Genomic DNA, 16,063 nt, shown 5'->3' with positions numbered 1-16,063 from the left:
AGTAGTTAAGTGAGGAGAAGCTTTATGAAGTGCTGTCTGCAACTAATTGTCAATTATTTGAGCCTTATATAATGGAAATGTTTCCCTGTGTAACAAGAGTTTGTGTTGGCTCAGTCAGATTTTTTTTAAAAACATTTCATCTGCAAACTGGGTGATGTACGTGTCTATTTGGTAATGTGGTGCTGACTTGAAAAAAAAGGAACAACAACAAGTAATAATGGACTTTTACTGACAAAATCTGTATTAACTTTCATTTTCATATAGAGCAGGGAGATGAAATCTTATAAGTGGTGACTTGGATCAACCGTAATCAGTATCGGCCGATACTACTGCAAACAATCAGCTTGCGAGCCCAAAAATCCTGTTCGGAACACCCTAAGAAAAAAACACCTACAGCTTCAACAGATGCCAAGGGCAGAGCAGTAGCTGGTTCATGTAATGACCATAGGGAAGGCCAGAGGAAAAGACAGTTAAACTATGCAGATATGTGAGTCTGTCTACATGAATATCAACTGTGCAATGACTGCCGAAGTAAAAACCAAGACGATGTTGCTCACAAACACGGATGCACATGTCAATCAGCGAGTGTTGAGAGACGACTGCATAATGAATTACTGAATCAATGCACTCTTGACTGTAAGAATGTGAAAACCTCTTTAATACTGTTAATGTTAGAACAAGTAAATGAAAAGAAACCACAAAAAAAAAAAGATCTTTAAAATGTTGCTGCATGGGAGCTTCAAACTATTGTACAGCCTTCCAGTCAAACCGAATCATCTGTCCTCAACCGAAGAAACAGGGGAGGGAGAGCAACTTCTAACGCATCCTGTACTCCGACGTCTTTGATATCTCACACAGCTGACCCTTGAAGTCGATGTCTACCGTGAAGTCCAGGTCTCTCTGAAAACCCATATAGCAATTAGTCAGACAAGATGGAAACAGAAACTAGATACAGTGTTGATGTTACTCAAATATACTTGTGCTTCGATTTAAAGAAGACCTTCCAGAGCTCTGCTTACATTGTTCTTGACGTTTGGCTTCATGCTGATGGTGCCAAAGATCTCCTCCCCAGTCTTGACAGTCAGGTAGTCATCCAGGTAGAAGACTGTCTGTTTCCAGTGGGTGTAGGGAGACTCTGGGCCTGGGAAATAGAGACAGTGAATGAATTTAGTGTCAAATGCCAAATGTGTTCATTTGAAACAAGCCAAAGATCCATACAAATCCCCATGATAGAGACAAAATGCTTGTTTTATCGAGAAACCCTTGCTGTGGTTTTAGCTGTAACCACGATCTGTAAATGTAGCAAATGACTTACGACAGTGGAAAATCAAATATAACTGCGTAATCTGGATATCTAATTAAGTGTGAATTTTCCCTAGCCTCGCAATTCAAGTGAGATTCACCTGATAACGATTAAAACGCAGTGATAGGTACTTTTTCATCAATCAATAGTCAGGCAGATAAATTTAAGTAATATTTTATTTCAAAAATGCTGTCAAATAGTAAGTCTATAAAAGTGTATACTATTGCTGTTAGACAGATCCTTTTATTTCACCACAAGAGATAAAATCAGACTGATACAGTGATTCCCAGGTGTTATGGGTGCTGATTTGTCATAGCAGCAGTGCTGTGGCAGTACACTGCTCAACAGACAAGACCCAAGGTGTGGGCATAACCAGATGGCTAGAATTGTATCAAGGAACATCTGTGCCGAGTAGGGATTAGAGGTACCAATGTCCCAACAAGAGAGGGTCCATCAGAACCCAGGTACAACATCTGAGGCCTTCGTCCAGACAAATGAGTCCTGGGAACAGCTAAGATACTGCACAGAACCCACAACCTAGACTAGATAGAGGACCCGAAGTTGAGGACTATGTATTACCCCATCAGGGTTCTCTTAAAAATGTTTTGACCATCCTCACACATTACTGTAAGAGCTCTTGCTAATCAGAAACCTTGACAGTGAACTAACAAACACAATAGTAGCATCATAAGTTATGACACGTCAAAAGGTTCAACATTCCTACTAAAACTCAGCTTGATGGGTTGACTTTTCTTTTAAGGTAACAATGTTTGGGGGGTTCACTTGACTACCAAGACGCCTACTAAATGGGCATCCAGTGTAATAATATGCATGGTGACAGTAAATCACCTGTTTGCATTGACCATTTACTGATTTCCTGGTTTACAAGAATCCCCCGAACTGTCATGCAAGACTAGCTTATTGGTTTTAAGAGTAACTAATAAACTAAGAAGTTATCAATGTTTCAGAAAAGTTATTTTGTTTATCTGTCCAAGCGGTGTCTGCAGTATGTATGACCAACTGCTGCTGTGTAAAAACTATAGGTGGACTGTGTGTAAGAGCAGACTGACTTGTAGAGAAGCCGGTCCTCTTGTGACAGCGGGTGAACTCTATGTTGAAGTAGGTCACAAGGGCATGGATGTAGTCATTCCTCTTCACCTGCAGGCAGAACGGTGAGGTGAAGGTCAGGTCCTCTGCCTTCACTGTGTATATGTCCACCTCCTGAATAAACAACCACACAACACAATCAGAGTCAATATCTCTCCACCAAAGTACAGAGATATTTCTTGGGCCTGCAGGACAAAGCAGGTTTAACATATCATCATCTGGCTTAAAGGTGTATGTAAGGGGAAAAGGTTGAGTCGTCACTTACGAATATCATCACATTTGAACCAGAGTTACGGTCTTACTTTATTGCATTTCATTCCTTAATCAATTTTAAATGACACATTTTATCTGCTGACTTTGATTTGCTTTTAAATAACATTGTATTCGTTTGCTTCTCAACTTTGATGTTTTGTATTTCAGAGAGAAGCAGTGGAGAGAATTACTGTGATGACATGAGGAATTTAGACTAAAATGTTTATTATGGGTAATTTTTGATTAAGACATCGGATGTTTCTTTTATTCTCGATTTTTTTCAGAGCTGCTGTAAAAGAGAGTTAAAGCATCAACACTGTCAGAAATCAAAGTCAAATGAAGCCATGACAGCTCTGATGTATTTAATATATGGACAGAGTTTGGAACAGCAAAGCAACTCCACTCATCTATAAAAAATTAACTTTTCACTTCATTGTAAACCTATGTGCCGGACACAATCGTGCCTATCTTTGCATCTGGTTTTCCGGTGATTAGATTGGTCAGTGGTTGGACAGTTTAAAGGTTTTGATCTGTAATCACAAACTCAACCTGTACAGAAGCAGGTTAGCTGTTCAGCAAAAGTAAGATCAGAGGCAGTTTCCTAGGTCTGATTATGCTAAAAGTTAAACTTTTAAGTTGACTAGATATTCACAAAACCAGCTTAGTCATACAGGTCCCTGTTCAGTTTCAATCCATCATTGATTGACCCACCTTGATGAGGCAGGCATTGCTGACCAACTGCTTCGGGTCCACCACGTCAACCAAGGGTTCCTTAATCGCCACCTCCTTGATGCACGACATGTCAAACCCATACACATTCTCCCACCCTGACAGAGCACAAACAGTCAAATTAAAACACAAAATGTTGATTCTATGCCTTGTGCGTTCTTTGTGTTTCCATTCCTAACAATAGTCATTATCTGTGGGTTGAATAATTACTCAAATGTTTAGAACAAACAATGCTCCGCTATAGTTGTAATTCTGCTCAAACCAAGGAATCACAGAGGACTTCTAACCTAAAGGAAACACTGCAGCTCAAAGGCTTAGGTTGGGTCAGGAGAAAAGACTACTTACAGTGGATTTTGTAGTCCTTGTACTGCCTGTCCTCAATGGCAGTGACATAAAGTGTTGCCCTGTCTGGGAAAATTAGTCCATCTGGCTTCTGTGAAGGGGCGAGAAGTGAAAAAGAAACTCAGGCGCAGAACTTCAGCAGGTTATTTTTTCAAAATTAAGCACTTTACTTCAAGATGCCTTTTTCAAAAGTTCACTGTTACTCAAATTGCACTAATTTTACCTTAAAATGATTTTTATAGACTTGAATTTACAGTGTTAAATAAAGTTACTTGAATTTTACTTTTTTTCATTTATTTAGTTATTGAGAGACTTGGTATGGGACCGTAGAAGGCAGATTGGCAGTTCAGACTGGGCTATTTTGTTGTGGAATAATGTCTTGCAGCGCATACATTGTTTTTTTGTGTTTACTCATATTTGCTTGTATTCAAGAGCAGATGACGAAATAAATATAAATGAAACAAGTTTTTTAATATATTTTTGATAAATTCATTATTATATCAATTGAGTAATACAAATTTATCGTTAGATCAATCGAAAAATGTATCATTACAACAATCTTGATAGGTGCAGCCCTAGTGCAGACTGTTGTAAACAGGTCTATACATAGCATGCAGTTAACAAGAAAGGCACTCAACAGCTGCTTTCAGATATGGGCTGAACTTCAGATTTTCACCAGAGGAGGTGCATGTGTGAATGCAAATGTCCCAGTAAAATGCTCCAGATTATCTGCAGACTTGACCCTCCTTGTCCACAAGCATAATGCCCATAGAAAGTCAGGAGAACTCTATGTGTTGACAGCAGGGGTTCCCCTGCTGGATGCACTGCAAGCTAGTGGGGGTTTGATCATGCGATCTCTGCGGCAGAGTTAATACTTGACTTCCTGCTGCACCCAGCTGCTCCACTTCTCGCCTGAATAATGCAAAGGATTTGTTGCTGGTGTGAAATAATTTAAATTTGGAGTGTACTTATTGGGTTACCAGAATAAGCAAACACTATTGGATCAAGTAAAAGGTATTAATGCCTAGATTTCCCAAGTGTGTTTACTAAAAAACAGACATGCTTGTTTGTGTTGAACAGTGAGGGAGGGGAAATATGAGATTGGAGAGTAGAGCATAAAACAAAGCTCTTTCCTTCTTACACTCATACACAAACATACGTACCAGCCATTTGTCTCTGGCATAAATGACTGTGTTGAGCATGGACTCATAGAAGAGACAATAACCCATCCACTCCGATATGATGATGTCGACTCCTTCCACGGGCAACACCACCTCTTCCACTTTCCCCTTGATGATAGTCACAACTGCATACACAAGAGTAGGTCAGGAGGCAACACAAATTTCATGGCCGCGATCCGCATATAAAGAAACCCAACATGTGTCAGCAAAGATCATTAACTCACCATCATCCATCTTGTTGGCCTTGACGATTTTCACAGCATAGTCTGAGATGCTACTGCACTCTATCTATGAAGACAAAACACATTTAAATTCACACCTTCTCTACTTAGGCCACTCCACCTCGGATGTACTTGCTAGGTTCAGTCAATCTAGAAAACTACACAAATGGATGATTTCTGATTAACCTAACACATACCCCTATAACCTTCTTGGCTCCAGCTTTGGCAGCAAACATGCAGAGGATGCCTGTCCCGCTGCCCACATCCAGCACCACTTTGTCCTTAAACAGATGCTTGTTGTGGAACATGGAATTGCGGTAGGTCAGCGTCCGAACCTCATCTTTAAGCATCTCCTATAGTGTCAGAAAAAAGGCCCCAAAGGGCATAAAAGTCAAAACATGGTAAGAAAGACATGAACTTTAGAAATTTTGCAAAATGGTTTCTTACCTCGTGGATGCCAAAGTGGGCGTATGAGTCAAAGTAGTAGTCTTTTGAGGTCATATCCTCAGCAGCAGGCTTGGCTGAGCTCTCCCCCTGAGAAACCTCAAAAGATATACACAGTTACAGTCTAGGAGAGGCTTAGCACTGACATTCTACTGCTTTTATGAGCTGATATTTGTTGCATTTATAAGTTGAGGAAACGGCTCTTTACATCACACTCTTAAAAGCATGAAGGTTGCAGCCGTAAAGCAAACGGCAACGCTAAGTATCACCACGATGATTTTAGAGTCGACTTTACTGCACAGTGTGTTGTTAAAAGTTCAGCAGTAAAGAACCCGTCTACACGTGATTGAGATACTCATGGTGGTACAAGCGGTTTCGCTCATATGGGCTGCTTATACCACTAGAAGGGAACCAACAAAAGCCACTTTCAGACACGTACTGCTGAGGGTCTCGGCAGAACTGGGTCTGGACTTGAGTTTTCGTTTCACTCATGCACAATGCATTAATGTGGTACACTCTCTACCGCGTATCTGCAATGAATGACCGGAGCACCAAAGAGGACAGAGGACTGTTAATAACCTATGTCATTCCTCTAGAAACAGAATTGAATTGTCATGCCTGATTCTCCGGGTCATGTTATATAAATTAAATATGATGTAATGAAGCTTCTTACAGTAACTTTACAGTTACCACTATTAATAATGTTATATAATATATGTAATAAAATATTTCTGTAATTGTGAGAGTGACGTGTGAGTCCCCCACGTTTTTCTTCACCATGCACCTTAGGGGGGTTTTTTGATGAGTGTTTCCACCAGGCCTAAGACTGTTGTGGGGAATCATTGCGGAGGAAACACCTTCTGAACCTGTCTGGCTTTTTGAATTCAACAGAAACCTTTCAAGCAGAGATCTGAACACCAAACTCATGAATGGGATTTTACCATCACATCCTTACACGATGGAACCACCCCCGAACGTGTTCCCCTCCAAAACGGCACGACTATAAACGGTGCTGCAGTCTAAACCCGTAGTTTGTTAACATTAGCGCAAGTTTCACTGTGGCGGGTGTCTCAGCTACTTGTCCGCAAATAATTAGAGCACCACATGGTTGCGATCCAGGCCATCCACAGACCACGTCTAAAGACAAATGGACCACGTCTAAAGCCATCACTCAGCAACTCGCTAATAATCCCAGACTCCCAGATACTGGCACATGTGAACAGCCCCGTCCTCTGATCTCTGTAATGCAAACTAAGGACGCGCTGGTTTGCTTCGACTCGCTGTGCGACTACCGATGAATCCCCACACAAAATAATAATGTAATCGCGACAAATGAACGTAATCAGACGGGGGGGGGAAACCCACGCTGGCCCAGGCGCGACACGTGCCCATTACATGCTGGTTTAAGTAATCCAGCGGGAGAAAGAGGCAGCGCCCACGCCTGGAGAGCATCTTGCTAACTAGCTGTGCAGCTAACGCATACCATGCGGTCCGGCAACAATGGCCAGAGGCTGCCGGCCAACGACGTCTCTCCTGCGCGCATCGCTCACTTCGGCTGGCGGGGTTTGTTACAGCTTAAACGGTCAACCCCGCTCGAAAATGGATTTCAAATGAATCAAGACCTCCGTTTGAAATGCGACGCGAATAAATGAACGGCAACGGCAGATGCTTTAACCGAGTCACGTTGGCCAAGTTAAAATGGAAGCATCCTCGACTCCCAGCACTCATGCGTATGAAAACTAAAACGTCTAAACAGCCTAATACAGTTTGTCTGATGAACTAATGTGGCGTTGATACACGAGATAAAGCCGTGGAATAAAACAAAGGACTGTGGTGTATGTCTTGTAATGAGACCTTACCTCCATCCTCTCCGCTAATGCCGCCATTTCAGTTCCGTGACTCAGGCGACAGTCTTATCTTCCTTCTTCTTCTTTTTCTTTTTCTTTATTCTTCCTCTTCTGGTGTTTAATGGCGGCCGGCAGACCGGCATACACGCGCATCACCGCCCCCAGCTGGATTGGAGTGTGAAGCAGTAGACTGGCAGAGAACAAAACCAAAAGAATATACTTTCTTAAGTCCCGTTTCTGTGAAGTAGTTCATTAGTTTGCAGTGTTTTTGCAGAATCCAGTTGGGTGCTTGCCTATTTTATGAAGCGCATCGTTTAATCTTGTACGACCAATTCTCAGACGGGTAATGAGTTTCTCTCCTCTGCTCCTCTCACCAGTGCCTACATTTTTCCTAATTTTGTACAAATGTCTTCCTGTGTCATTTAAATCTGTGTATTCTTGCCATGTTTTGTGACTGTATTCGTTAATGTTTTTATTTCTGCTTTGCTAAGCGGTACCTAAATGTCGATTGTTGCACGTTTTAATGACTGTTTGTCTGCCTCCTCATTGCCTTCGACTCCCACGTGAGCTGGAACCATAGGAATGAGTTATTCAACCCTCTCTGATGTAATCTGAGGAACACGTGAAAAATTGCACAGACTATATCTTTTCTGCATGATGATTTAACTTAATACTGGCAACTGCTGAAACTAAGCAAATCTGGATTTATTATGCTCCCAACACTCCTGTATTACAGCTGTTGTAGGGTGTGAATTATTGTGTCAACATACTCCTGACTCTTCTGATCCTTTAGGCAGCTCACCCATTTCAATTTGCATTGCTGCAACTGGTGATGTTTTAAATGCTCCACTACAGATCAGGAGAGCCTGAGCTTGTTCCAAATCTATCTTTTTTAAATAGCTCCTCAATCTTACCCTGACATTAATCGTAATATATTATTAATCTTTTAAATTTATTTTTGACTTCATCTATATGTGAGCACCAGGTACATTTTTCATCAAAGTGAACTTGACCACATCAACCTGTTCCAGTAGCTGTCCATATAAATTAATTTGTACTGATATGTGGCTTTTAGCAAAACATATGACCTATGATTTTTCTCATTTCATGGCGTCACTATTCCCCTCATCACTCAAGAAGCCATTTCCGCAAGGTAAATGCTCTCTATGGTAGACTGTTGGCCCAAGTCACTCACCAGACTGACCACATCTCATTCTGGCAGGCAATCACTGTGAAAAGATCAAAACACTTGTCATTCCCTCACCTTGGTCAGCCCTGGCAGTGGAATCCCCACATCGACTGGTCCACCGGTTCAGTAACTGGCTGGAGCCCTTTTTGTCATTCACACTGCCTACAGTCTGCTTCAGCCCTCTCTCAGAGTATTCCAGTATCCACACCAGTGCCCCCTGATATGACACTCATTCCCCCTGGGTATGACAACCTTGCTGATGTTTTTTTGAAAAATTAAAGCTCAAACTCTACCTTTTCACAGGCCCATGATTACGCCATTGACCTGCTCCCTGGCGCCCCCTACCCATCCAGTCGCCTGTGCAACGTCTCCCATCCTGAGAGCGTCTATGGAGAATTATATATACAATTAGCTGACAGCCAGTTTCGTACTCCTCCGCTATTCTTGGCAATAGTTTTTTCTGCTGACTGTATCAATCGATCAAGTCAATCAAATTTTATTGATATAGCCCATATTCACAAATCACAATTTGTCTCATAGGGCTTTAATAAGGTGTGACATCCTCTGCCCTTTACCCCTCAACAAGAGTGAGGAACAACTACCAACAAAAAATCTTTTAACAGGGAAAAAGAAGGTAGAATCCTCAGAGAGTCACATGTGAGGGATCTCTTTCCCAGGACGGACAGAAGTGCAATAGATGCCACGTGTAATGAAAAACGTCAGAAAAATAAGAGTAATTACAGCATTGTTTAGAATAAATAGTATGTAGCATGATGGAAGGTAATTGAATTGAGGAATTATTGTCAGTAATGGTTGAGTATCTGAGTAGACATATTGTATATCAAGTAGTCTTGTTGTAATCATAGTCCACGATCAGCTGCCATCACGATCAAGATAAACCATTATAATCCATCATCATGATCCATCAGGATCCTCCATCAGCTGCCACCTCGATCATGGTCCACCATTACGATAACGATCAGCCAGCTTGATAAAGGATCCGCCGTTATGATCACAATCTCTGATTCGTAATCCACCATCATAATTCACGATGTGGCCGCAGCCACGGCCCTGGATCTGCGAACAATAAGGCACAGGGACTCCGGGGGAAGAAGTCAAGTCAATAATATGTATTGATGAGACATTCATTTATTTCATGTGATAAGGAGGGAGAAGAGGACAGAGAAGCTCCATGTGTCATGTGTCCCTGGACATTGTAGACCTATATCAGCATAACTAAGAGCAGGTCGAAGACAAGCCTGGACCAGCTCTAACTATAAAAGCTTGATCAAAAAGGAAGCTTTTAAGCCTATTCTTTAACATAGAAGGGGTGTCTGCCTCCCGAACTACAGCACTGAGATCTAACAGGACGAGGACAGACACAAACCCATGATCTGAGGCTATTAGGTCATTAGTGACTTTTGTCAAGGCTGTGACTGTGATGAGCTCTGAACCCTGACTGAAAGTCTTCATATACATTACTTTCCTGGAGAAACCCACACAGCTGATTGGTTACAATCTTCTCAAGGATTTTAGACAGGAAGTGGAGGTTGGATATTGGTGTGTAGTTGGCTAAAACCTCCAGGTCCAAGGTGGGTTTTTTTGAGAAGGGGTTTGATTACAGCTAGCTTAAAGGACTGTGGTAAATATCCTGATGATAATGATAGATTGATTATATTCAGTAAAGTAATATTAATTATGGATAGAATTGATTTAAGTTATTTTTTAGGAATGGGATCTAAGACACAAGTTGTGGGTTTAGACGATGAGATTGTTGTGTTAAACTGATCAAGCTGTCTAAGTAATTGATAGGATTCTCAGCTGTTTCTGAGATTTCTGTGCTTGATGGTGTATTAGTTTTAACTGAGGGCAGGAGATTGTATATTTTATTTCTAATAGTTAGAATTTTATCATTAAAGAAGGTCATAAAGATATTGCTATTCAGGGAAGGAGGGATACTGGGTTCGATAGAGTTGTGACTCCGCATGGCTAAAGTGCTGAAGAGAAACCTGAGGTTGTTTTGATTTTCTTCTATTAGTGTGGAGTAGTAGGCAGCTCTTGCTTTGTGGAGGGCCTTGTTATATGCTCTAACACTATCTTTCCAGGCTAGATGATTTTCAACACTGTTGTTGTAGCACCACTTCCTTTCTAGTGTCCTTGATGCTTGTTTTAATTCATGTGTCTTGGAACTGCAGGATACCAGTTCTTTGTGAAATAGTAGGTATTTATTCGATCAATAAACAAAAATAAACATGTCAGTAATTTTACCCAAAAACAGATAGCTAACAGTTTACTGCATACTGCACAAACCAATAAAAAAAAAACTAACCTTCGAAAACTAAATCAAAATAATATATACAAAAATAATAATAATATAATTGATAAATAATGTGCATCATTAATAGTTGTTGCCGTGTGCTCAGATAGTCAGTAGAGTTTGCATCATTAGACTACAGACTGAGTCTCGTTCTTAGTGTTTACTGAGTACACATTCCTGAAACACACACAGTGCTATTAACAAACACTATTAAGACAAAATAAAAGGAGGTGCCATATACTGCTGGATTTCTTATGACTCGTACTCTATACATCCTGCTAGCCAAGCCTTTCAGCTGTACCAGTTACGGGAAAATCCTCGGGTGTACGTTTTACCTTATTCGCGGGCTTGTTAGCTGATTTTAATATCAGCTTAATCTGGTCCAATTTCAACAATTCACAGTTTTTCAACCAAAGTTCTCCTCTCGAATGGAGGTTGGAGAACAGATTGTAAGATCACTGCTGCTCAAACTCAGGTACCAAATGACAGCAAAAGCACAAGATGGCAGCATCACTACCTGAGATATTTTTAGAGCAAGTGGAGATGTGTCGTCTATCTTCATATACAGTCTATTTTCTATACAAGATTTCATTGTTGTTGTTGACATATTCCAGTTTGGACCAAAGAAGAGAACTGACCAGCAGTGCTATATCCCAAACGTACCTTGACAGTGTATGAAGAATGTTATAAAAATGTTCTGAATCTAGCAGTTAGCTAGAAATATTGCACTGCCATTGTATACCTGCAACAACCAGTGCGACTGCAACTGAAAACAAATCAACAACACACATCACGCCTAGAAGGAAGCTGCAATCACTGTCAGCAAGTCCTGATGCCAAACGCAAGAGATTAGAGGGCAGTAGAGAATCTTCAGAGAAGTCAGATACAAATTCTCAAGTATTTCTGATTTGCTGTTTGGCATTTGCGTGCTAATAATAGCTACCTAGCCCAGCAGCCGTGTACACTGCATTAAAATACTAATGATTCCTGTACACTGTTATTTATGTGCAAGATACAGAAGTTAACCTGATACAAACAAACACCCTCTGGGTCAGTCATGTGTATTTACAAATGTCGCCATAGGAGACGGTCTAGTTCCACTTAACCCTGTGGCCTGCAAGTGTTCAGCGCTAACTTGCTGTTTGTCATAAATCAGAATCTGGTTTTATTGCAAAGCAGGTTTACACAAACAAGTCACTTGCTGTGATGTATTTGTGCAAGTATAAATATAGAAAATATAAAAATAGGAAACAAAGAATTAAATATAAAAAATAAAAATATTACAAGCATCAAGGGGAGGGATTGTGGAACATGTGTATAGTAGCTGCCTAGCTAAAGATTTGTGAATGCCCTGCAACGATGTGCATCATATAGAAGTCAACCTGATAAACCCCCAGGGGCAGCCATGTTGTGTAGTTATAAAAATCGCCATGGAAACTGTTGCTTCTTAAAAACCTTCTTTAATGTTTTTTGTGGGGGCAACCATCAAAGTGATTGCTGGCCTGTAAAGCCTTAGATGTCAATCAAAGGATCAAAAACTCTACAGACTGTAGAGGACTTTGCTCCTTTGAACTACCAAACTTATAAATAACAGACCGTCAACTGAGAAGACCACAGTCCTCGTTAGTGAAGACAACAATCCTGCCTACGGAGACCACAACTGATTAGTTCAGTAAAAAATCATCAAGAAGACACCGCTCTCTTAGCTACAAATCCCCCTTTACCGAAATGGACATTCTGGTAAGAATTTTTTTTTTAGAAATGTATGTTCAGGTTGTGTTGAGTGGACTTTTAAAAATGAATTCCATGTTTCTGTTTTTCAGACTCGTGGAACATTGCAGTCTAAGATTGAGGCTCTGAGAGAGAAGCTCAAACAGGAGGAGGAGATTCTAATAAGGATGAAGGAGAAAATAACAGCTCGCTCTAAAGCCCACAATGGCAAACTGGCTGAACTGGCTATACAGAGAAACAAAGGGAAGGCTCTGGAAGAGGACAATGTGGCTCTGAAGGAGAAAATGACAGCTCCCTCTAAAGCCATGATTGGAAAACTGGCTGTAATGAAGGCTCTGGATGAGGAGCTCAAACAGCAGGATGAGTTTCTGATGAGGGTGAAGGAGAAATTGGCAGCTCGCTCTAAAGCCCACAATGGCAAACTGGCTGTACAGAGCAACAAAGTGAAGGATCTGGAAGAGAAGGTGGCCCCTTTAATAAGGGATTTCAGCAGGGTTGAGCTTGTGGTGACAGAGGTGGAGGAAAGGCAAGCTCACAGCCAAAAGATTGACTCCACGGACAAGGAGACTCACACCAGCGAGCTGCCTCAGGATGAGAAAAACGCTCTTCAAGAAGAGCTGATGAAGCTCAAAGCTTCTTGTCATGAGGTCTGCCACTGTCATGAAGCTGATGCTTCCAGTATTCAGCTTAATGGAGAGAGTAAGGATGATGTCACTGAGGAGAACTCTCTCTCCAGTGTTCTCTCTGAGAACCTAAAGAAGACTTCACTCTGGAAGAGAATCCGCCACGCTCTGGGGTTGAGAAAACCACAGCGTTGGAAGAAGTCAGCAGCGCCCATCCAACAGCACCTGAGCTGACCCCACCTTCTTCACCTGCTTGAGGACTGTCAGGGTTAATGGAGGGATTTATGATGTGATTACAATAAATGTTTTTTACTATTTTTACAAATACTTTACTGGTTTTTGTGTGTTTTTTAAAGGAAACATAAACTTGAAGAGTTTTTGTTTGACCTTCGTATAGGCAATCATGGAAATCGCAGTGGAGTGCTGCTTAGAGCTGTTCATTACTGTATATATTTGTCTATCATTGCGTGCTGAAAACCAATGATGTATTCATTCCAATGAATACTAGATGGTCAATGTCTCTAAGTGGGTCTGGAACTCACGCATGTGTAGGTCTAAAATGGTGGAGAACACAGGCTCTCCGGTTCTGCAGGTTGATGATAATGAGGAAAGTAGCAGCACAAGTGGAAAATATAGAAAGACTGAAAATATGAGTAAAAATTGAAACATTATATACAAAAGTAGGGATAATGCTTTATATCAATTCAAGTGTTTATTGTCATTGAATAGCTCAGTGGAACAAAGAGACAACAAAAAAAGTCAAAAGAAAACAAAGATCACAGATCGACCAACAACTCACCATGTAAAGCGGCTGGTGGAGTTTTCTCCAGGGGGGGCTGTAACTCCAAAATAGACATATACCAAAAAGCAAGCAAACATATACCAAGGTATCACACCAGTGTATTTACATGAATGAAAACAACAAGCGCATAATAATATACAATAAGAGATTAACAAAATATCAGTATCTTATGGCAAAAAAGAAAAGAAAACACAGTTTTTATCTAAAGTTTATCAAATCAGAAAGTAAAAGATGAACATTGTTGTGATAACAGTGTTAATTTTAACAACCATAATGGATATAGAAATTGACTCAATATTATCCGTGACACTTTGCAATGACTGCCAACTGTAAACAGTTGCAGGTCATCTTAAGTTGAGGGAGGAACACATTTAGTGTTGTGCAGATGAAGCTTGTGCAGGTCGTCCTCATGTTGACCAGCCTGAAGCTGCCGATCTCCACCATGTTGCTGCTGCCACAGTGGATTCTGAGGACGTCAGGTGCTGCACTGCTTCATGAAATGAAAAAAGTCACGATAAAGTTATACTGAAATCATTGTCACATCTGTAGATTAAGGAACAGAGGAAAAACACGATTATTTACAGATACTGTACAATATATAAATTATAATACTTTTGACACATGTCATATCAGCTGTGTTAAGCAGCCAAGACGGGTACTTACAGTTTATTCTGTGTTCAGCAGGTGGAAGCACCACAGATTTCAGCCAAACTGATGTACTGAAAGAAATTAACATTGTATAAATATATAAAATGTCTTTCTACCATATCTTTAATATTCAAGGGTGATAATCTCTCACAGTGCTGTTGATCACAGTCCACATCAAGTCCCTCAACTTCTCTCAGAGTCTGATTCACTGTGAATTCCACATGTGCTCATTAATATTAACTTATTCAAATTCAAATCACACAATCAAATGACAACACAACCCTTTACTAAAGCTAGTTAAAGTTTGAGTATTTCTGATTCTGAACTTGCTTCAAACTGTTCATTAGACGTGTTAAATAAACGGTAAATCACCATAGTAACATCAAAAACCACTTGAGGTATGTAAGTATATGTGGTACGATTATGATAATAGATAAATCAATAGGTTTTGTTGTTGTATAGTTTCAAGGCGACCATCCCCAGCAACAACACCGCAGCGCTAGCCGGTTAGCAGTAGCATGTAGCCTGAGCTAACCAGGTAATGATGAGCTCTGTGGGCGTGGCTCTGGGCGCAGGAGAGGCGCGCCCATAGACTGTATATAAAGAGGGCGCGCCCCAGCATGGTCCTATCTCTTGTATTGAAGAGGAGCTACTGCGCATGTGCAACTTTTAATGAGACTCTATGGGCAAAGATTTTTGCGCCCCAGGGCGGAAATACGTCACCAATCAGACAACGTCGATGAACGAAACAACTTTACTCATTATTAACTATAAAATATTTATATTGCACATCTAAAAAAATATATACATATACTTTATTATTCGAAATATTTTTATTTTATTATTTCATTTTTATTTACATTTTTTATGTCTTATTCAAGGTAATGTGGTGATGGAGAGGAGAACTTTGTCCAAAGTAAGGACAATATTGGACTTTCCGCCACACCCTCTCCATAATGTCTTGATAAGATTAGATGTATATCTTTTATTTCTTTTAGCCTTACTTGATTTTTATATTTTATATTGCTATGTTTATACCTGCTTTTGCTGCTTCACCTCTTTTCTCAGGGGCTCTGTAACATTTGAATTTCCCTACGGGGATTTATAAAGTACTTCTGATTCTGATTCTGATTTAAAGAATTTGTTGGTTACGTCACTGGATAATACAGGGTTGAATGGAATTGGAATGATTTCCTTAAATCTAGCTACAGCACTATCAGGTAGACATCTAGAAAATGAGTTTTTTATTAATGGTATGTAGTCTGATAATGAGAAATCAAAGAATATTAAATTATGGTCTGATAGAATCGGATTATGTGGAAGTACT

The 16,063-nt window shown here is 40.4% G+C and overlaps 2 protein-coding genes and 1 long non-coding RNA gene across 4 annotated transcripts; 1 reads left to right on the top strand and 2 right to left on the bottom strand.

Moving 5' to 3' along the window:
- Positions 1-212: 212 nt before the first annotated feature.
- Positions 213-7,588, bottom strand: prmt1 (protein arginine methyltransferase 1). 2 transcript variants are annotated; one of them, XM_020102968.2, is made up of 10 exons: positions 7,439-7,588; positions 5,583-5,678; positions 5,333-5,488; positions 5,139-5,202; positions 4,897-5,039; positions 3,737-3,824; positions 3,374-3,489; positions 2,374-2,524; positions 1,020-1,141; positions 213-900 (listed from the first exon to the last, which is right to left on the bottom strand). In XM_020102968.2, the coding sequence occupies exons 1-10, from the start codon at positions 7,463-7,465 to the stop codon at positions 817-819; spliced, it is 1,047 nt and encodes a 348-aa protein (XP_019958527.1). In that variant the 5' UTR covers positions 7,466-7,588; the 3' UTR covers positions 213-816. The 2 variants fall into 2 exon arrangements, with proteins under 2 accessions (XP_019958527.1, XP_019958528.1); XM_020102969.2 differs by having other exon boundaries at positions 5,583-5,669; positions 7,439-7,578.
- Positions 7,589-12,523: 4,935 nt separating this feature from the next.
- On the top strand, positions 12,524-13,613 carry LOC138407710 (golgin subfamily A member 6-like protein 25). Its single transcript, XM_069524935.1, has 2 exons — positions 12,524-12,672; positions 12,756-13,613. Exons 1-2 carry the CDS (start codon positions 12,661-12,663, stop codon positions 13,518-13,520), a joined length of 777 nt encoding a protein of 258 aa, XP_069381036.1. The 5' UTR covers positions 12,524-12,660; the 3' UTR covers positions 13,521-13,613.
- Positions 13,614-13,979: 366 nt separating this feature from the next.
- Positions 13,980-15,503, bottom strand: LOC138407709 (uncharacterized). Its single transcript, XR_011241038.1, has 2 exons — positions 14,752-15,503; positions 13,980-14,575 (listed from the first exon to the last, which is right to left on the bottom strand). It is a non-coding gene; the product is annotated as an uncharacterized lncRNA (long non-coding RNA).
- Between the last annotated feature and the right edge of the window lie 560 nt (positions 15,504-16,063).

This window comes from Paralichthys olivaceus, chromosome 5, assembly GCF_024713975.1.
Source record: "Paralichthys olivaceus isolate ysfri-2021 chromosome 5, ASM2471397v2, whole genome shotgun sequence".
Lineage (NCBI taxonomy): Eukaryota > Metazoa > Chordata > Actinopteri > Pleuronectiformes > Paralichthyidae > Paralichthys > Paralichthys olivaceus.
The sequence above is the reverse complement of the archived record's forward strand: the minus strand, read 5'-3'. Positions and strand labels throughout refer to the sequence as shown.

Bases quoted from the DNA above. Each gene is read 5' to 3' on its own strand.
- prmt1 (XM_020102968.2), bottom strand. From the start codon at position 7,465: ATGGCGGCATTAGCGGAGAGGATGGAG. The intron at 3,490-3,736 runs GTAAGTAGTCTT...GTGCTCTGTCAG, and splicing joins CAAGGACTACAAAATCCACT to GGTGGGAGAATGTGTATGGG. The intron at 1,142-2,373 runs GTCAGTCTGCTC...TCTATTTCCCAG, and splicing joins GAGGACCGGCTTCTCTACAA to GCCCAGAGTCTCCCTACACC.